We start from the raw sequence: 21,793 nt of genomic DNA, 5'->3' as shown, positions 1-21,793 counted from the left end.
CCTATCCAGCAAGTGGACAGTATTCCATCACACTCCTGACTTGTGACTTGTCGATGGTGGACATGCTTTGTGGAGTCAGGAGGTGAGTTAATTGCCGCAGGATTCCTAGCCTCTGACCTGCTCTTGTAGCCACATTATTTTTTTGGCGACTCCAGTTCAATTTCTGGTCAATGGTAGCCCCTGGGATGTTGATAGTGGGGGATTCGGCGATGGTAATGCCATTGAATGTCAAGGGGAGATGGTTAGATTCTCTCTTGTTGGAGATGGTTATTGCTGGCACTTGTGTGGCATGAATGTTACTTGCTACTTATCAGCCCAAGCCTAGATATTGTCCAGGTCTTGCTGCATTTCTACACAGACTGCTTCAGTGTCTGAGCAGTCATGAATGCTGCTGAACATTGTGCAATTATCAGCGAATATCCCCACTTCTGACCTTCTGATTGAAGGAAGGTCATTGATGAAGCAGCTGAAGATGGTTGGGCCTTGGACACTACCCAGAGGAACTCCTGCAGTGATGTCCTGTAGCTCAGATGATTGACCTCCAACAACCACAACCATCTTCCTTTGTGCTAGGTATGACACCAACCAGCGGAGAGATTTCCCCCTGATTCCCTGGAAGGACAATAGCAGCAGATACATGGGAACACTGCAACCAGCAACCTCCCCTCCAAGCCACACAACATCGTGACTTGGATCTATTTTGCCGAGGGCATATCAAAATCCCGGAACTCCCTCCCTAATAGCACTGTGTGTGTACCTATAACATGTGGACTGCAGTGGTTCAAGTAGGCAGCTCACCAAAACCAGGGCAATTAGGGATGGGCAATAAATGATGGTCTTGCCAGCGATGCTTACATCCCATGAAAAAAATAACAAAAATGAAATGGAGTTAAAATCTCTATGAAAGAAATCTTTATAAAATTCTGCAATCAGTCCATGTGACCAGGAGATCCCCACCCCCTTCATTCCAGTTCCTGCTAAGTTTACTTGCATTGATTCCACTTCATTGTCACACACGATTCTCTCATCCTCCTTTAAACCCTCTTCAATAAAACCACTCACTTTCAATAATTTGCAAATGGATTCATTTGCACATAACTCCTAATAAATAGGAGATACTGGAACGGCTGGCTGTACTTCATGTTGATAAGTCATTAGGACTGGATGGGATGGAACCAAGACTGCTGAGAGCTGTCAGGGTGGAAATTGCCAGAATCTTCTGAATTTTATTTTTTGGATTGACAGCTGCCAGCCATTTGTTTGTCCCAGGACACAATAACGAACTAAAATGAATCTGCACCGAGCAAATATTAACGTCCCACATCTGCAGGTTTCTTCCAAAACATCAGGAATTTCAGTTTCAATCCTCGGACCTTTTATGTTCTGTTCCATTGATATTTTGTCCCCTGATTAAAATTGATTCTGGGAAGTCTGTCCTCTGAGCGGCCTGGCACTCCGAGTTCCTCTGCAGACATCCGGTTGCTGTTGGTGGACCAAAAGATCCCGAAAACCCGAGAAGAAACGTCTCCCAAACCCCTCCGAGTGTGTCTCCATTAGACCATGCAACCACTACCTGTATAATGGATAGCAATGGTGAGGAGTATGAGTTATTTCAGTGCCTGCGTTTTGTGGAAATAGAGGATTAAAGATTAAAAATAATTAAAATCACTGAATAGATCTTCTGTGAGCAGGACTTAAACCAAACTGGGATAAGTCCAGTGGATTTCAATGTTGAAATCTTTAACCACTGGACCATGGCAGCTGAAATCACACCCCTTTTATACAGACCGAGAATCATCCTACACTGATCCACTTCTGTTCATTTTTGTGTCCTGGGACAAAAAAGTTCTTCGTAGCTGTCAATCAAAAAATGGTTGGAAGGAACTTCATTTATTCAAATACCAGCAGCCGCCAGTTGTCAATGAACTCAATCCCTTCAGCAATAGACTGGGAGAAAGAGAGAGAGAGACTGTTAGAGAACTTCCTGCATTCAGTCCTGACCCTGTCACACTCAGCAGTTTCTCACCCAGACCCTACTCTCATCAACACTGAACATTGTTACTGAGACCCTTCAAATACTGTTTATAAAATGAATAAAGGTTCAAAGTTTATGACAGCTGGATTGACTGGAACCAAGTTTAATAAACTTTTCACTCTGACTTGATAACCACATTAGACAGTCCTTCAATTGGTAGCAAAGTTATCAGCTGTAAGAATGTTTTTACTGAGTTGAATAATTTCTGTGTGAGGAATGTTCCAGCATCATAAACCAGGGGAACGTGCTGACTGAGCTGTGTCTTCATCACTTCTGGGCAATCAGACAGTTCATCCTTCATTCTGTTCTGATTCACTTTCCCAAAGTGGATCTCCAGATTCTCAAATCTGGGGACAAGGATTTCTTATTTGCTTCTTTTCAGTTTTTATCATTCTCAACTGACAATATAATCCAAAACTCGGACAAATCCTCCACCTTGCATCGTGTCCCAGACTCAGTAGAAAGCAGCACATAGTGACGTGAACACACTGACAGATACAATCCGTCACCCTCTGATTCAGTGAGATTAATGTCAAGAGTGGTTTCCAGATCAAATGTAATGATGAACAAATTTCTCTCAAAGGAGGTGTGGTTGACAGAGGTACCTTTATAGTATTTGCAGTGAATTTCTGTACAAGAAGGGACAATCGTCAAACATCCATTCCGAAATCCTTCGCTCAGCAAAGACAGATCGAGTCCTGTTTTAAATAAAAACAGAAAGTGCTGGAAATATTCAGCAGGTCTGGTAGCATCTGTGCAGAGAGGAGCAGAGTTAACATTTCAGCAGTTCTGATAAAATGTCACAGACCTGAAAGGTTAACTCTGCTTCTCTGTCCACAGATGCCACCAGACCCGCTGAGTATTTCCAGCACTTTCTGTTTTCATTTCAGATTTCCAGCATCTGCAGTATTTTGCTTTTGTTACTGTCCTGTCTTGTTGTGCTGCTCAATAAAGTAGTTGGAAAACCAAGTTACAGTCAGGCTGAAAGGGGATTTGAATCCAGGATTGATCTGTTCATTAAAGAGGTACTTCGACCAACTAAGTCAAAGGGACAAAATACAGTGTTTGAGTTTTTTGAGCTACAGATTAGTGCAGATCTTTCTAGCTGTGCTGAACATTGATTTCCATCTCCGGGTTCTTTCTGAATCTGTGAGTTTGCAGTTCTTTGCGAGTGAGTGGGACACATGGAGATATGTTTAGACGATTTCCTGGCAAATCATTTGCAACTCCATATTTTTCTGAAATTTGTACGAACACATTAATGACATACGTCACGCCGTGAAATTTCTCCACAAAACACTGAAAGGTGACATTGTTAATTGTGAGGGGGGTTTTTCACTTATTCAGACATACATTTGGAAGGAGTGATCAGAACGTGATTCACACATGACGTGATGACGTAATGGCGTGAAGAAACACTTCCTTGAACTGGCCATATTTGGTATCCATTTTTTCTGCTCGACCCACCTGAATATTATAGAGAAAATGGCAACAAGGGGAAGATAAAGTCTGTAAATATAGGCAGAAAACAGCAGCAGGGACTGCAGTAAACAAGATCAGCCAGTTCCTGGTGACTTCGTTGCTCGGATAGTGAAGAATTTAGATGGGTTGTGGACAGCCTGAGCCTCAGACTGTCTCCTGAGTTGAATAGGATACCGCACGGTCTTCGTGCTCATTGAGGAAATTTGGCTGTACTCATGGGATACAGCTGAAAGATGGCAACGAATGAGAGGGTTTGAGCAACATTCCGTTCCTGTATTGAAAGAATGGGCATGTTTTTAGAGTTAAGAATATTTTGGGACTGGAAGGTGAGGCGGTCAAGACTCAGAATAAGGCAATTCCTGAGCAAAAGAAAACAATTTTGTTCGTGGAAATTGGCCTGGAAGTGTATGACATGCTAACAAAGCTTCCTGCTCTGAATAAAGCAAAATATGTGCCAGTCAAAACAAAATCACCAAGTTGGAGGAACATTTCAATCCTAAGCCACTAGAGATAGCAGAATGCTATAAATTTGGAACCAGAAATCAGAAAAGTAGTGAAGCAGTTGGTGAGTATATTGTGGCACTGAAGAATTTTTATTACGTTGCAACTTTGGCACATTCTTAGACCATGCATTATGAGACATATTTGTGTGTGGATTTGTGAACAAAAGAATCCAATCGAAGCTACTAAACACACAAAATCTTACATTTGAGATTGTGTGTAAGATTGCTGTTTCCATGGAGATGGCATCAAAGAATGTTAGGGAATTTTGTCCTATGCAGGTAACTAGTACAGGCTTCTGTCCACTGTTAAAGTGCTTCAGCCAAGTCTAAAGTGGACAGACATAGCCAGAAGAGTGCCAATGATAGCAGTTTAGTGTCGTTATCACCATCAGGGCAACCACACAGCCCAATCAGGTCAGTACAGAAATGCAAAATGTTTTAATTGTCAAGCAGAGGCCAAAGAAGGAAAGGGAACTAATTCCAGTGGTAATGGAAAACAGTGATGTTATAAGGGTGGAGTTCACAATCTTGAAGTGAATCCAGAGTGCCTAACCAAAGAGGAGCAAGGGCTGTACAGCATTTATGCCACTAGCAATCACTCAAATGATGGAGACTTTTGTATAATGTTGTTGGTAAATAAACAGTCCATTGCTACGACCATGGATTGCTCCATCATGAGTAGAGAAATGTATGGGAGCAAAGTCAGTGATGTCCGTCAAACTGAGAGCACCAGTCAATTGAAAACCTACTCTGGTGAGGTGTGAGAAATGTGTGGGCAAATGGAGTGCAATATCCAACATAAGGGCAGGCCCCTCAAGTTACCCATTGTTTAAAAAATTAGGTCAGTGGAAGTAGGCATCACTGGCAAGGCCAGCATTTATTGCCCATTCCTAATTGCCCTTGACAACTGAATTGCTTGCTAGGTCATTTCAGAGGACAGGTGAGAGTAAACCAAATTGTTGTGGGCCAGCATCACATACAGGCCAGACCAGGTAAGCACAGCAGATTGCCTTCTGTGAAGGGTATGAGTGAACCAGATGGTTTTTAATGAAAATCAATTATAGTTGCATGGCACCACTGCTCAGATTTTATATTATTCATTAATGAATTGAATCTGAATTCCACCAGCTGCCATGGTGGGATTTAAACTCATATCCCCAGGGCATTAGTCTGAGTCGTGAGATTATTAGTTCAGTGACATTACTGCTATGCCAGCCTCTCCACTACAAGGTAGTGAGATATGTCAACAAACCAATAATAATGGGGAAAGACTGGCTTTGAAAGCTGAAGTTAGACTGGAAGCATGTTTTTTCAAGTTGAAACAACCAAGGAGCTTGATCAGGCATTGAATTGTTACAGGAACACTTTCGAGGACAGCTATGAAGGCATAATCAGTGTGAAAGCTCACATCTGAATCAGGCCTGATACCAAACCAGTATATTGCAAAGTTTGGCTGCTTCCTTATGCTTCCAAAACCAAGGTTGAAGAGGAGCAAAAGAATCTGGAGAGATATGGTGTGCTGGTGAAAACTGATCACTGTGATTGGGCAAACCCAATTGTCATTGTGCCCAAGTCAGACAAAACCATCAGTCTATGTGGGGATGACAATGTCACAATGAACCAGGCAGTGGATTATGAGAAGTATACACTACTGATCTCGAGATTTGTATGCGGATTTAGCAGGATCCAAGCTATTCACAAAGTTGGATTTATTCCATGCTTATGCACAGCTCAATGTGAATCAAGTGAATCTGCAGTATCTCACGATAAACACACACATGGGGTTATACTCCTACATAAAGCTGCCGTACGGTGTGAAGCCTTCTCCAAACTTCTTCCAAGTTACAATGGGTAAGATTTTACAAGGAGTGCTACATTGCTTGTGCAATCAGGATGATGTGTTGATCATGACTGTAACAAATGAAGAGAATTTTCAAGTGTTGGATGAAGTGTTAAAAAGGCTCAATGATCACAATGTGTCAGTTGAAAAAGAACAAGTGTGCCTTTGTACAATCTGAGGTGGTGTACCTTGGCCTGATAATCAATGAAAAGTACTACAGCCAGTGAAAGAGAAGATAGAGGCTATGGTCAAAGCCCCGAAGACAAAAAGATGTGTCTGAGCTTAGATCTTTTCTACGCATGGTCCAATACTACTTGCAATTTCTGCCTGAGCATGCAATGGTGTTAGCTCCACTACATGAGTTGTTGAAGAAAGATGTGAAATGGAAATGGTCTAAAGCACAGCAAGATGCTTATGATGCATGTAAGAGAAGCTTGACCAGTGACACACTACACATTCATTACCACACAAATGGTGAACTGAAGCTAGCTTCAAAATATGGAGTTGGAGCAGTAATCAGTCATGTTGTGGATCATGGTCAGGAGAAGCCCAGAGCATTTGTGTCACGTACCCTGACCAAGAGTGACTGGAACTACACACAGATAGGAAAGGAAGTGTTTGGAATCATCTTTGGAAACAAAACGTTTCACCAGATTTTGTTGGGTGGTAACTTTACGCTAGTAACAGATCATAAACCACTAATAGCTATTCTGGGACCAAAGTCTACAATACTGACAATGGCAGTATCAAGGATGCTGCAGTGGGCTGTACTTCTCTCACTGTTTGACTGTAACATTGAATATCGTAGTTCAAAGGAGAATGCTATCGCTGACGCACTGTCACATTTACTGCATGAAGATTTAGATGTAGACTGTGAAGGTGCAATCTTCATAATAGAAATTGTGGCCATGACTGAGTCGACCAGTCGGCAGGTTCACTGTGAGCCGATAACACTGCCGGGTAAAGGCCGCTTTCCAACTCCAATCTTAACACAGGAGATTCCCCAAACAGCTGTAATAAGGTGTTTGTAAACTGCTGGAAGCGGATGTGTGTGGAAATGGTGATGTTACTGAGGAGGTTTCTTAGTATCGAATGGATTGCGTTTCGGTGGGAACATAACTGAGTGTTAATTGTAGCGGGACCATATTGAAAAGCTCCGGCTTTCTGGAAGGCTTTGACTACGAATGCCGAGTCTGGAAGGGTTTGTGTGGAGAGCTGGGTTTCGGTTCTACTGTTAATAAAGGGTTTGAAATTGGCAGCCCGGAGGAAACTGGAGGTGGATCTGAAAGATGAGGGGCCGTTCTCTCTCTGTCTTGTCACTCTGGGTGTCTCCTCCCTCTCGCTCTCTGTTTAATCCTCACTCTGTCTCCTCCACTCCCTGCTCTCACTCTGCCTTTCTCAGCCAGGTCCAGGGGGTCTGTATACAAAGGATCCTGAAGGATTCTGTTACTCATGTACTGCAGTGATCTGAGTGAAGAATCATCATGTCTGGCAGAGGTAAAGGAGGCAAAGGACTGGGCAAAGGCGGAGCAAAGCGGCACCGCAAAGTGCTTCGTGATAATATCCAGGGCATCACCAAACCAGCAATCCGCCGCCTGGCTCGCCGTGGCGGGGTCAAGCGAATCTCGGGTTTGATCTGTGAGGAGACTCGCGGGGTGTTGAAGGTTTTCCTGGAGAATGTGATCAGGGATGCGGTCACCTACACTGAGCACGCCAAGCGCAAGACGGTCACTGCCATGGATGTGGTGTACGCTCTGAAACGGCAGGGCCGCACTCTCTACGGATTCGGCGGTTGAACAACTTGACCCTTTCCAGCAAACGCACAACAAAGGCTCTTTTCAGAGCCACCCACCACCTCACAGAGAAAGCAGTGACCTGGAAATGGGAGCTGGGATAGGCTGTTCAGAACAGTTCAATCAATCTGCTGTGTTCGGGATACAAAACTGGAATCCCCGAGTTTGATATTTCAGTTGTAGCAAGGATGTGCAGTGGATTTGATTTTGTAAACGTGCTGTGTAAACAGTGCCCGAGACTCTCCAGTTAGTTATTTCCCCAGTCGACACATGCCCTCAGTGAAAAGCCACATCACTCCTCCAGAATCACTCATTGTTTTCATAGAATTTCAAAATGATTTCGATGCAATGAGAGAATCCGGGAGTTTTGCAGCAGCCGTTGAATCGGTCACTGGAACCAGACCCACTTGTGATGTTATTTCTCCCGAGACGGTGTTTCCTGCACTGAAACTGAGAGGGTTTGTGAAACTGATCAGTTTCAGCTCAATCATTCAGGGACCTGGAATTCCCGCAGTTTGAGCCCGAGCCCACTTCTGATTGGTCACCCTCTTCCCATTCGTATGTCTTAACCAATCGCAGAGCTTCGAATTGGAAAATGCAGCAAATCATTGGCTCAAATTGTCGACCTGACAAAGTTTGAATTCGAAAAAGCCGCCAATTTCAGTATCGGAAAGAAGCGATTACTGGAAAATCTATCCAAAGCTGATCGTTTTATATATATATATATATATATATACATGTATGACCATTAAAAAACATTTATATTCCGCTTTTATCAGCAAATTCCTGGCACCATTTTAAAGCTGTTCGTAAAATAGCGCCAGGAAATTGTGCTGATAAAAGCGGAATAAAAAACAAGATTTTGGATGGTTATGTCCATATTTTACGAACAGCTTTAATCTGTAATATTATTGGTTACTCATCTGTAACTGCCGGCAAAATGTAACGGGACAAATAACTCAAATTCGGTGTGGAAGTAATAAATTGGACAGGGTTTCGGGGGACAGTGAGAAGTCACTGAAATAGTTGCTTGAACATTGTAAATAAATCTGATTCGGTCCTGTTACTGACATTCTGGAATCAGACAGTAATCAGCCCTTTCACAGAGACTGTCGGTGGCTCTGAAAAGAGCCTTTGGTTTATTCGATGATATTTTGGCCGCTTTACTTTTTCTGGGAGCTCTGAGCGCCGGTTTTCTTGGGCAACAGCACGGCCTGGATATTAGGCAGCACCCCGCCCTGAGCGATGGTCACCCCTCCCAGCAGCATGTTGAGCTCCTCGTCGTTGCGGACGGCCAGCTGCAGGTGCCTGGGGATGATGCGGGTCTTCTTGTTGTCCCGGGCCGCGTTACCGGCGAGTTCGAGGATTTCAGCGGTCAGATACTCGAGCACAGCAGCCAGATAGACCGGGGCTCCAGCACCCACACGCTCAGCATAGTTGCCCTTTTTCAGGAGCCTGTGAACACGGCCCACCGGGAACTGCAGTCCAGCCCGGGAGGAGCGAGACTTGGCCTTGGCCCGAGCTTTGCCGCCGGTCTTTCCTCTTCCAGACATTTTCACAAATTCTTTCACGAAGAATGGATATTTTCCACTGCATTTACTGTACTTACAGACTGAAAACTCTCCTCATTGGTCGGTACTTAATTCACCTTATTTGCCTATATTCATCACCAATCAGGTCACTGACAACAGAAGAGGGCGGGATTTACCCACCACAACCTCAGAAACAGAATTTGTCAATTTCAAAAAGCCCGCCAATTTCATTTTCGGAAAGGAGCGGATTAAAATAAATGTCATCCTTCGTCAAAGATTTAAAATCCCTTCTCTTTATTTTCTTTCATTCAACTCCTTTCGTCACCAATCAGAGACGCGGGTTTAAAATGTTGTTTAAATTGTGGATCTTCCCACAATCGCTTTCAAACTGTCCCGGGAGGTACTAAATCCCTGTTCACAGCATTTCCCTGAAGCGAAACGTTCAGTTTATCTTCAATCAGAGCCCAGTGTCCTTCTCTGAAAAGAGGGAGCCGGATCGAATCCTCAAACTGCCCTTAATCTGCTCTCTAATGATCCCATTCCGGGCTGTGACACTGCGGAGAGTTACTGTTAATAAAATGATGAATCAGTTCACATTTCAGGAATAGAGTGAAGGAACGGAGGTCTGACTCTTCCCGCTGAAAGCAGCTGTTAAAGCGGTCATTCAGGGGCTGTGCAAAATAAATAACAGCTTAAAGCAAAAAAGGAAAGGCGAATGAGCGCATTATGGGTTCATGGGACAGGAGACACAAACACAGTATATTATACATTATCTTAAAGTGATTTAATAGAGATGTTCGGATGCAGCTTTTTCAGAGAGATTGTGGGTGGCTCTTCAAAGAGCCGTTGTGTTTGGGATGTTTTTCAGTCCATTGTGCAGTTTTACTTGGAGCTGGTGTACTTGGTCACCGCCTTTGTCCCTTCCGACACGGCGTGCTTGGCCAGCTCCCCGGGCAGCAGCAGGCGCACGGCGGTCTGGATCTCCCGGGAGCTGATGGTGCTGCGCTTGTTGTAATGGGCCAGGCGGGAAGCCTCACCCGCGATGCGCTCGAAAATATCGTTCACAAACGAGTTCATGATGCTCATGGCCTTGGAGGAGATGCCGGTGTCGGGGTGAACCTGCTTCATCACTTTGTAGATGTAGATGGAGTAACTCTCCTTCCTCGACTTTCTCCGCTTTTGCCGCCCTTTGCTGACGGTTTATTTAAGGTTTTCTTGGCGCCCTTCTTAGGAGCTGCTTTCTTCTTCTCTTCAACCATCTTCAGATTCAATTTCAGACACAGAAATAAACCAAACCCCTTCCGAGTGCGGATTAAATAGACAATCCCACAGCTCTATGCAAATGAGGGATGGGGGAAAATAAAGATTGTGATTGGGTGACTGGCAGTGATGTCACAAAGGTTTCATATTGTAATTCTCTAATTGGTCTCTTTCGCCATCCAATCAGATTAAACATTTGCAACCAATCACAAACACCCTTCCTGCAATCAGGAAGTATATTTCCCAAAGACTGTCTCCAACCCCAGTTTCTGTTGAAAGAGCCGCTTCTTATGTAAAGCTCCCTGGAAATGTCCTGGCTGTTGTTGGGAAGACACATATTGGCTGATTCTGTGTCCTTGTGTCTCTGCTATTGCATGTGAGCGTGCAATTAATTTCATTTATTTTTTCTCTGATCCTGTGTTTGAGCGTGTTGTGTAATTCGGTAGCTCTCAGTCTCTGGTGCAGTAGGGATTCATTCTGTATATTACAGACTCTGGTACTGTGAGTGTGACATCCATTCTGTATCTGTCTGTCTCTGGTACTGTGTTTGAGTGTGAGGAGATGAGGTGGAATGTTGCAGGGAGGAAGATGGAAAAGAGCTTTGGTGCGATGACACAGCCTTGCTTGAGCCCAGTTTACATTGGGATTAGGTCAGTGCTAGGTCCGTTGCCAATGATTACATGTCATGCAGTCGGCAGACGATGGTGCCGAATTTCTCCGGGCAGCCAAATTTGAAGAAGATGTTCCATAATCCCTCCCAGTTTGGAGAGTTGAAGGCCTTTGTCAGGTCAGAGAAGGCCATGTAGAAAGGTTGCTGCTGCTCCCTACATTTTTCTTGGGAATGTCTTGCTGTGAATATTATGTTTACTGTGCCTCTTGATTGACAGAATCCACATTGTGATTCCAGTAGGAGCTCTTCAGCCATGGGGAGGAGGCGGTTGAGAATGACTCTTGTGATGACCTTCCCTGTGACGGACAGCAGGGCTGCCCCTCTGTAGTTACTACAGTCGGGGTTGTCACCTTTTTTGAAGATGGTCACAATTACGGCATCTCGGAAATCCCTGACATGCTCTCTTCCTTCCACATGAGAGACGTGAGACGATGTATTTGTGTCAAGAGTGCTTCTCTGCTGTATTTTCGAATTTTGGTGGGAATTCCATCTATGCCGGTGGCCTTATTTTTTTTTTAGCTGTCAATCTCTGTCAGTCTGGGATTGTGCTGACGTCATGGTGGGTAGCATGCTGTGGAATGTAGTCAAGGGCACTCACATCAAAGACGGCATCGCAATTGAGGAGATATTCAAAGTGCTCCTTCCAATGAGTGCTGACTGCCTCTCTGTCCTTGATCAGTGTCACTCCATTTTTTGCTCTCAGTGGGGTAGGTCCTTTGATACTTGGGCCGTGAATGATCTTGACAGTGCCGAAGAAGCCACATATGTCGTGGCTTTCAGCAAGTTTTTGTAGTTCCAGCGTTCTTTCAGCCCACCAGCTGTTGTGTCAGTCGATCTACTCTATAGTACGAGTTGGAAACTATTGAACTGACATTGCCTCCAGTCCAGAAGCAAGGCCATTCCAACATCTGTCATCTAGCTGCAATACGCTGACAACGCCTGCGGGTGCGCACACCCAGTGACCAAGCTTCAAACCCTGATCGATGCATTCATTGAGGCATATGAAAGAATTGGCCTTAAGCTAAATGTCTGGAAGACAAAGGTCCTCTGCCAGCCTGCTCCCCGACACTGCCCCTCTATATCAAGATCCATGGCGAACCACTGGACGATGTGATCACTGCTCATCCCTAGCGAGCATTGTCTCATCAAGGGCAGCCATCGACAACAGGGCAGCACAGTGGTGCAGTGGTTAGCACTGCAGCCTCACAGCTCCAGCGACCCGGGTTCAATTCTGGGTACTGCCTGTGTGGGGTTTGCAAGTTCTCCCTGTGTCTGCGTGGGTTTCCTCCGGGTGCTCCGGTTTCCTCCCACATGCCAAAGACTTGCAGGTTGATAGGTAAATTGGCCATTATAAAAATTGCCCCGAGTAGAGGTAGGTGGCAGGGAAATGTGGGGATGTGGTAGGAATGTGGAATTAGTGCAGGATTAGTATAAATGGGTGGTTGATGGTTGGCACAGACTCGGTGGGCCGAAGGGCCTGTTTTAGTGCTGTATCTCTAAACTAAAGACAATCCAACATCCCAGGAATCAGCCCAGTGAACTTTCTCTGAACTGATTCCAATGCATGTGTACCCCTCCTTAAATAAGGAGACCAAAACTGTGTGGAGTCCTTTAGTTGGGATGTCACTAATGCCCTGTACAGTTATAGCAAAACTTCCCTACTTTTATACTCCATTCCCCTTGCTAAAAATGCCAATATTCCATTTGCCTTCCGAATTACTTGCCTTAGCTGCATGCTAACGTTTTTGTAATTCATGTACCTGGACACCCAGATCCCTCGGTACAGCAGCATTCTGCAGTCTCTCTGATGCAAGTAATAGTCTGCTTTTCTATTCTTCCTGCCAAAGTAGACAATCTCACATTTTCCCGTATTATACCCCATCTGCCAAATTTTTGCCCACTGACTTAACCCATCTATATCTCTTTGCAGACACTTTGTGGCCTCCTCACAACTTGCTTTCCTACCTATCTTTGTACCGTCCATAAATTTGGCAACAAAACACTCAGTGCCTTCATGCAATTATTAATATAGGCCATAAATAGTTGAGGCACCAGCACTGATCCCTGTGACACTCCATTAGTTACAGTTTGCCCATCTGAAAATGCCCCATTTATCCCCACTCTCTGTTTCCTGTGAGTTAGCCAATTCTATATCCATGTGTGTGTAGTTTTCAGATTGTGTCTGTCAGTGTCTGGTACTCTGAGTTTTGGACTCTTTCACAATCTCTCAGTGCTACTATTTGTGTGTTAGGTTCCTTTAGATGACTCAGGCTGAGATACTGTGAGTGTAGTAATCAACCTATACAGTGGCGCAGTGGTTAGCACCGCAGCCTCACAGCTCCAGGGACCCGGGTTCGATTCCGGGTACTGCCTGTGTGGAGTTTGCAAGTTCTCCCTGTGTCTGCGTGGGTTTTCTCCAGGTGCTCTGGTTTCCTGCCAAAAGACTTGCAGGTTGGTAGGTAAATTGGCCATTAGAAATTGTCGCTAGTATAGGTAGGTGGTAGGGAAAGGTTTGGTAGGAATATGGGATTAGTGTAGGATTAGTATAAATGGGTGGTTGATGTTCGGCACAGACTCGGTGGGCCGAAGGGCCTGTTTCAGTGCCGTATCTCTAATCTAAAAAAAAAACCTTTCAGCATCTGGCACTTAGCATGTGTTTCAGACGATAGAGGTCGAGGTCAAGGAGGACCTCCATGAGGTGAAGATTCAGGAGGCCTCACTCTTTGCCACAGAGGCCTCCAAAATCATCTTCCGGTCCAGAGTCCACTCCATTGAACAGGATGAGATGTGTTTGCACTACCTCTTCCAAAAGCTTCACACAGCTTCATCAGAAGCCTGAAGGAAGAGGATGGCTCGGTAACGTCTTCGCAGTCCGACATACTAAGAATTAGCAAATCCTTTTATGCCGGGCTGTCTGACGCGAAGCGCACAGACAGCAGAGCTTCCTGTGATCGATCACAGCTGTCTTAGATGATAGCATGAGGGAGAGACTGGACATGCCGCTAACTCTGGACAAGCTGACAAAGGCCGTCAAGTCCTTTGAGACGAGTAAAACTCCCGGAAGCGATGCCTTACTGGTTGAGTTGTATTCGGCCCTGTGGGACTGGATCGGCCCAGACCTGCTGGAAGTATACGAGAGTATGCTCCTGGCCGGCAGCATGTCAGAATCCATGAGGAAAGGCATCATCACCCTCATCTCCAAGCGGAAGGGGGAGAGGGCAGGAATCAGAAATTGGCAGCCCATCTCACTACTTAATTTTGACTACAAGATGCTGTCCAAAGTCATAGCCAGTCGAGTCAAGTCTGCTCTGGAGTTGGTGATTCACCCTGATCAGACCTGTACTGTACCCGGCAGGAAGATCTCTGATAGTCTCGCGTAACTCAGGGATACGATCGCCTATGTACGGGACAGGAGGGTGTACACCTGCCTCATCAGCCTGGACCAGGAGAAGGCTTGTGACAGGATATCGCACACCTTCATAATGGATGTGCTTTCCAAAATGGGGTTTGGGGAGGGAATCTGCAATTGGATCAAACTGCACTTCACAAATATCAGTAGCGCTGTCTCAATCAATGGGTGGGAATCAGAAAGTTTTCCGATCCAATCTGGAGTCAGACAGGGCTGTCCTCTCTCCCCGGTCTTGTTTGTTTGCTGTTTGAACCCTTTGCTAAGTATATTAGGAAGGATGTGAACATAAGAGGGGTGACAATCCCAGGCAGCAGAGCCACTCAGGTTAAAACCTCCCTGTACATGGATGACGTCGTCGTCTTCTGCTTGGACCCGCTGTCTGTGTGCATCTGCAACCAGTTCGAACTGGCCTCAGGGGCCAGAGTTAACCAGGGCAAGAGCGAGGCCATGTTCTTTGGGAACTGGGCTGACCAATTCTTTGTCCCCTTCACCATTAGGTCACAGTACCTGAAGATGCTGGGGATATGGTTCGGAAGGGCTGGGGCGTGCACCAAAACCTGGGAGGAGTGAGTAGCCAGGGTACAACATAAGCTGAGCATGTGGGAGCAGCGATCTCTCTCCAATATGGGTAAGAACCTGGTCATCAGATGCGAGGTGCTCACGTTGTTGCTGTATGTGGCGCAGGTCTAGCCCATACCCCACTCCTGCGCTCTGGTGGTCACCCAAGTCATTTTCCACTTCATCTGGGGATGCAAAATGGACCGGGTCCGGAGGGACACGATGTTCAAACCTCTGGATAAGGGCGGGAAAAATGTACCCAACGTTGCCCTCATCCTGATGACTACCATCGTGTGCGGCGGCATCGAGCTGTGTGTAGATCCCCAGTACGCAAACACCAAATGTCACTATGTGCTGAGGTTCTATCTGTACCCGATGTTGAGAAGGATGGACTTCGTCACATTGCCGCGGAACGCTCCATCCTGTTGGGCCGTGCCGTACCACCTATCCTTCGTGGGAAAATTTCTGCAGAAAAACACCTTTGACCACCAACCCATCAGGCAGTGGTCTGCATGGAATGTCCACAAGGCCCTACGGGAAAAGGAGATGGTGGATCCTGTTGGATGGTTCCCCAAGCAGACTGCCAAAGTCATTAGACAGAATGCCTCATCACCAGAACTTTCAAACAAGCACCAAGGTGTAGCTTGGCTGGTGGTGAGAAGAGCCCTCCCCGTCAGATCCTTCCTGCACGCCCGAAGTCTCACACCCTTCGCACAATGCCCTTGAGGTGGCTGCGGTGGGGAAGAGACGGTTGCCCACCTCCTTCTGGAATGTGTCTTTGCAAAGCAGGTGCGAAAAGAGATGCAGTGGTTTTTGTCGAGGTTCATCCCAAGCAGCTCTGTAACACAGGAGTCTGTGCTGTATTGGCTGTTCCCAGGGACATACACAGAGATAAACATCAACTGCTGCTGGAGGACTATCAATTTGGTCTGCCCCACGAAACTTGCTGGTCTTCCAGCACAAAGAGTTGTCCACGACCGAATGTTGCAGACTGGCACATTCCAAGGTCCAAGACTACGTGCTGAGGGACGTACTAAAGCTTGGGGCAGCCGCAGCAAAGGCTCAATGGGGAAACACCACTGTGTAAGGTCCCCCCACCAAGCTGAACTGCAGGGCTGGATCCATAGAAAACCCCTCGAACTTTATCGGGAAAATATTTGTTTGCTGTAAAATGTACATGGTACGTAAAATGAAATGGAAGGGTTGTGAGGCAATTCACTCCTGTATTGAAGGAAACTGATCTCCTTTGCACTCTTTGTATTGTCTGACTCGATGATGTTTGGAACTGTTCTGTATTGTTTTTTCTTACAGACTTTTATGAATAAAGTATATTTTGGAAATAAAAAAAGTCAGGAAGAGGAAAGACCAGCGGGAAAGCTCAGTCCAAGGCCAAGTCTCACTCCTCCCGGGCTGGACTGGAGTTCCCAGTGGCCGTGTACACAGGCTCCTGAGAAAGGGCAACTATGCTGAGCCTGTGGGTGCTGGCTGCTGTGCTCGAGTATCTAACCACTGAAATCCTCGAGCTGGCCGGTAACGCGGCCCGGGACAACAAGAAGATCCGCCTCATCCCCCGACACCTGCAACTGACCGTCCGCGACAACGCGGAGCTCAACAAGCTGCTGGGAGGGGTGACCATTGCACAGGGCGGGGTGCTGGCTAATATCCAGGCCGTGCTGCTGCCCAATAAAACCAGCGCTCAGAGCACCCAGAAAAAGTAAAGCGGCCAAAATGACATCTAATAAGCCAAAGGCTCTTTTCTGAGCCACCCACAGTCTCTGTGAAAGGGCTGATTACTGTCTAATTCCAAAACATTTGTAACAGGAATGGCAACTATTTAAAATGTTTAAGCAACTATTTCAGTGACTTCTCACTGTCTCCCTGAAGCCTGTGTGAAGGGGAATTACCAATTGTCCATAATTTATTAATTCCAAAGGATGTAGGTGCTTTGGAGAGGGTGCAGAGGAGGTTCACCAGGATGTTGCCTGGTATGGAGGGCGCTAGCTATGAAGAGAGGTTGAGTAGATTAGGATTATTTTCATTCGAAAGACGGAGGTTGAGGGGGGACCTGATTGAGGTGTACAAAATCGTGACATGTATAGACAGGGTGGATAGCAAGAAGCTTTTTCCCAGAGTGGGGGATTCAATTACTCGGGGTCACGAGTTCAAAGTGAGAGGGGAAAGGTTTAGGGGGGATATGCGTGGAAAGTTCTTTACGCAGAGGGTGGTGGGTGCCTGGAACGCGTTGCCAGCGGAGGTGGTAGACGCGGGCACGATAGCGTTTTTTAAGATGTATCTAGACAGATACATGAATGGGCAGGAAGCAAAGAGATACAGACCCTTAGAAAATAGGCGACATGTTAAGAAAGAGCATCTGGATCGGCGCAGCCTTGGAGGGCCGAAGGGCCTGTTCCTGTTCTGTAATTTTCTTTGTTCTTCGTTCTTTGTTCCACACGGAGTTTGAGTTACTTGTCCCATTATAGATTGCTGAACAGAGTTGTTTCCCGCCAGTTCGAACAGTTGACAACAATTGACAAATTAAATCTGCTTGTGAAATAGCGCCCGGAATTTGTGACAGTAAAAGTGGAATATGGAAACAGGTTTTTAACTTGTTACTGGACTTTTTTTTATTATTTCCAAAATATGCATTATTCATAAAAATCTGTAAAAAGTACATGACTAAACAGTTCTAAACAGCACCAAGTCGAAAATTACAAACAGTGCAAAGGAGGTCAGTTTCCTTCATTGCAGGAGTGAGCTGCCTCACAACCCTTCCATTTCATTTTCCATGCCATATACATTTTACAGCAAACGAAAATTTTCCTGATACATTTCGAGGGGTTTTCCATCGACCCAGCCCATCCGTTCAACTTGGTGGGGGGACCTTACACAGTGGTCTTTTCCCATTGAACATTTGCTGCGGCTGCCCCAAGCTTTAGTGCGTCCCTCAGCACATCGTCCTGGACCTTGGAATGTGCCAGTCTGCAACATTCGGTCGTGGACAACTCTTTGTGCTGGAAGACCAGCAAGTTTCGGGCAGAACAACGGGTGTCTTTCACCGAATTGATAGTCCTCCAGCAGCAGTTGATGTTTATCTCAGTGTGCGTCCCTGGGAACAGCCCGTAGAGCACAGACTCCTGTGTTACAGAGCTGCTTGAGATGAAGTTCGACAAAAACCACTGCATCTCTTTCCACACCTGCTTTGCAAAGACAAATTCCAGAAGGAGGTGGGCAACCATCTCTTCCCCACCACAGTCACCTCGAGGGTGTTGTGCAGAGGGGGTGAGACTTCGGGTGTGCAGGAAGGATCTGACTGGGAGGGCTCTTCTCACCACCAGCCAAGCTTCATCTTGGTGCTTGTTTGAAGGTTCTGGTGATGAGGCATTCCGCCAAATGACTTCGGTGGTCTGCTTGGGGAAGAGGATCCGCCATCTCCTTTTCCTGTAGGGCCTTGAGGACATTCTGTGCAGACCACTGGCTGATGGACCGGTGGTCAAAGGTGTTTTTCCGCAGAAACCGCTCGACGAAGGATAGGTGGAACGACACAGTCCAACTGGATGGAGCATTCCGCGGCAATGTGACAAGGCTTCGCAACACCGGGGACAGATAGAACCTCAGCACGTGGTGACACTTGGAGTTTGCGTCTACACACAGCTTGATGCAGCCACACACGAAGGTAGTCATCAGGATGAGGGTGATGTTGGGTACATTTTTCCCACCCTTATCCAGAGGTTTGAGCATCGTGTCCCTCCGGACCCGGTCCATTTTGGATCCCCAGATGAAGCGGAAAATGGCTCGGGTGACCGCCACAGCGCCGGAGTGGGGTTTGGGCCAGACCTGCGCCATGAACAGCAACAACGTGAGCGCCTTGCACCTGATGACCAGGTTCTTACCCACATTGGAGAGAGATCGCTTCTCCCACATGCTCAGCTTGTGTTGTACCTTGGCTGCTCGCTCTTCCCAGATTTTGGTGCACACCCCGGCCCTTCTGAACCATATTCCCAGCACCTTCAGGTAGTCTGAGCTGACGGTGAAGGGGACAAAGGATCGGTAAGCCCTGTTCCCAAAGAACATGGCCTCTCTCTTGCCGTGGTTAACTTTGGCTCCCGAGGTCAGTTTCAACTGGTCGCAGATGCTCATCAGTCTGCACACAGACAGCGGGTCCGAGCAGAAGACCGCGACGTCATCCATGTAGAGGGAGGTTTTAACCCGAGTGCCTCCTCTGCCTGGAATTGTCACCCCTCTTCTGCTCACATTCTTCCTAATAGACTCAACAAATGGTTCAATACAGCAAACAAACAAGACAGGGGAGAGAGGATAGCCCTGTCTGACTCCAGATTGGATCGGGAAACTTTCCGATTCCCACCCATTGATTGAGACTGCGCCACTGATGTTTGTGTAGGGCAGTTTGATCCAATTGCAGATTCCCTCCGCAAACGCCATTTTGGAAACACGTCCATCATGTATGTGTGTGATATTCTGTCAAAAACCTTCTCCTGGTCCAGGCTGATGAGGCAGGTGTCCACCCTCCTGTCCCGTACATAGGCGATTGTATCCCTGAGTAGAGCGAGACTATCGGAGATCTTCCTGCCAGGCGCAGTACAGGTCTGATCAGGGTGGATCACCAACTCCAGAGCAGACTTGACTCGACTGGCTATGACTTTGGACAGAATCTTGTCGTCAACATTAAGCAGTGAGATGGGCTGCCAATTTCCAATTTCTGCCCTCTCCCCGTTCCGCTTGTCAATGAGGGTGATGATGCCTTTCCTCATGGATTCTGATATGCTGCCGGCCAGGAGCATACTCTCGTATACTTCCAGCTGGTCCAGGCAAACCCAGTCCCACAGGACACAATACAGCTCAACCGGTAAGCCATCACTTCCGGGAGTTTTATTCGTCTCGAAGGACTTGACGGCCTTTGTTAGCTCATCCCGAGTTAGCGGCTTGTCCAGTCTCTCCCTCCTGCTGTCATCTAAGACCTCTGTGATAGATGACAGGAAGGACTGGGAGGCTCTTCTGTCTGTGGGCTTCGCGTCATACAGCCCAGCATAAAAGGATTTTCTGATCCTTAGTATGTCGGACTGCGAAGATGTTACCGAGCCATCTTATTCCTTCTGGCTGCTGATAACAGAGCTCTCTCTGTGTACCTTTTGGAAGAAGTAATGCAAGCACATCTCATCCTGCTCAATCGGGTGGACTCTGGACCGGAAGATGATATTGGAGGTCTCCGTGGCAAAGAGCGAGGCCTGCTTTCTCTTCACCTCTTGGAGGTCCTCCTTGACCTCAACCCCCATCGACTGTAGCCGGAGCAGATTTTGCATACTTTTCTGGAGTCAGGACATTTCCCTCTGTCTCTCTCTCGCTCTCTGAACACCTTTTGAGGAGAAAGAACCTCTTGATGTTCTCCTTGATCGCGTCCCACCTGTGAACTGGAGACTCAGGAGGGGTTTCACGGTTCTCCAACCTTTGTAATCCCTTTTAAGTTCCTCAACGTTCTCTGGGTTTAGCAGTGTAGCATTGAGCTTCCACGTCCCTCTGCCAACCCGCTAGTCGTCCTGTAAGTGACAGTCGGCCATTACGAGGCAGTGGTTCGACAAGAACACCGGCTTGACGTCAATGGATCTGACCGTGACGGCATGGGCCACAAACAGGAAGTCAATCCTGGAATGGGCAGACCCGTCCAATCTTGACCATGTCTATCTACGCTGCACTCCGTCTGCAGGTTTGCTGAATACGTCGTGCAGTTTTGCATCTTTTACTGTTTCTATTAGGAATCTGGACATAGCGTCCAGTTTGCTGTCGTCTCTGCCAGATCGCCCAGCTGCATCGATGATGCAGTTGAAGTCACCGCCGAGGATGACTGGCCTGCACGTTGCCAGCAGCAATGGTTGATGGCAAATGTTCATCCTGGAGTTGAGTTACTAGTGGTGTACCGCAAGGTTCTGTTTTGGGGCCACTGCTGTTTGTCATTTTTATAAATGACCTGGATGAGGGTGTAGAAGGGTGGGTTAGTAAATTTGCGGATGACACGAAGTCGGTGGAGTTGTGGATATTGTCGAAGGGTGTTGTAGGGTACAGAGGGACATAGATAGGCTGCAGAGCTGGGCTGAGAGATGGCAAATGGAGTTTCATGCGGAGAAGTGTGAGGTGATTCACTTTGGAAGAAGTAACAGCAATGCAGAGTACTGGGCTAATGGGAAGATTCTTGGTAGTGCAGATGTACAGAGAGATCTTGGTGTCCAGGTACATAAATCCCTGAAGGTTGCTATCCAGGTTAATAGGGCTGTTAAGAAGGCATATGGTGTGTTCGCTTTTATTAGTAGGGGGATCGAGTTTCGGAGCCACGACGTCATGATGCAGCTGTACAAAATTCTGGTGAGGCCGCACCTTGAGTATTGCGTGCAGTTCTGGTCACCGCATTATCGGAAGGATGTGGAAGCTTTGGAAAGGGTGCAGAGGAGATTTACTAGGATGTTGCCTGGTATGGAAGGAAGGTCTTACGAGGAAAGGCTGAGGGACTTGGGGTTGTTTTCGTTAGAGAGAAGGAGGAGGAGAGGTGACTTAATAGAGACATCCAAGATAATCAGAGGGTTAGATAGGGTGGATATTGAAAGTCTTTTTCCTCGGATGATGATGGCAAACACGAGGGGACATAGCTTTAAGTTGAGGGGTGAAAGATATAGGACAGATGTCAGAGGTAGTTTCTTTACGCAG

The 21,793-nt window shown here is 46.7% G+C and overlaps 1 protein-coding gene across 1 annotated transcript; it reads right to left on the bottom strand.

Annotated features, from left to right (window-relative positions):
* Window positions 1-8,831: 8,831 nt before the first annotated feature.
* On the bottom strand, window positions 8,832-9,206 carry LOC137364996 (histone H2AX-like; the record flags this gene model as incomplete). The annotated part of the gene is made up of 1 exon (XM_068027868.1): window positions 8,832-9,206. A coding segment is annotated over exon 1 (375 nt), but the record flags the coding sequence as incomplete, so codon positions are not given.
* Between the last annotated feature and the right edge of the window lie 12,587 nt (window positions 9,207-21,793).

The sequence above is a fragment of the Heterodontus francisci genome, unplaced genomic scaffold (assembly GCF_036365525.1).
Source record: "Heterodontus francisci isolate sHetFra1 unplaced genomic scaffold, sHetFra1.hap1 HAP1_SCAFFOLD_43, whole genome shotgun sequence".
Lineage (NCBI taxonomy): Eukaryota > Metazoa > Chordata > Chondrichthyes > Heterodontiformes > Heterodontidae > Heterodontus > Heterodontus francisci.
This window is presented reverse-complemented; position numbering and strand designations above follow the sequence as displayed.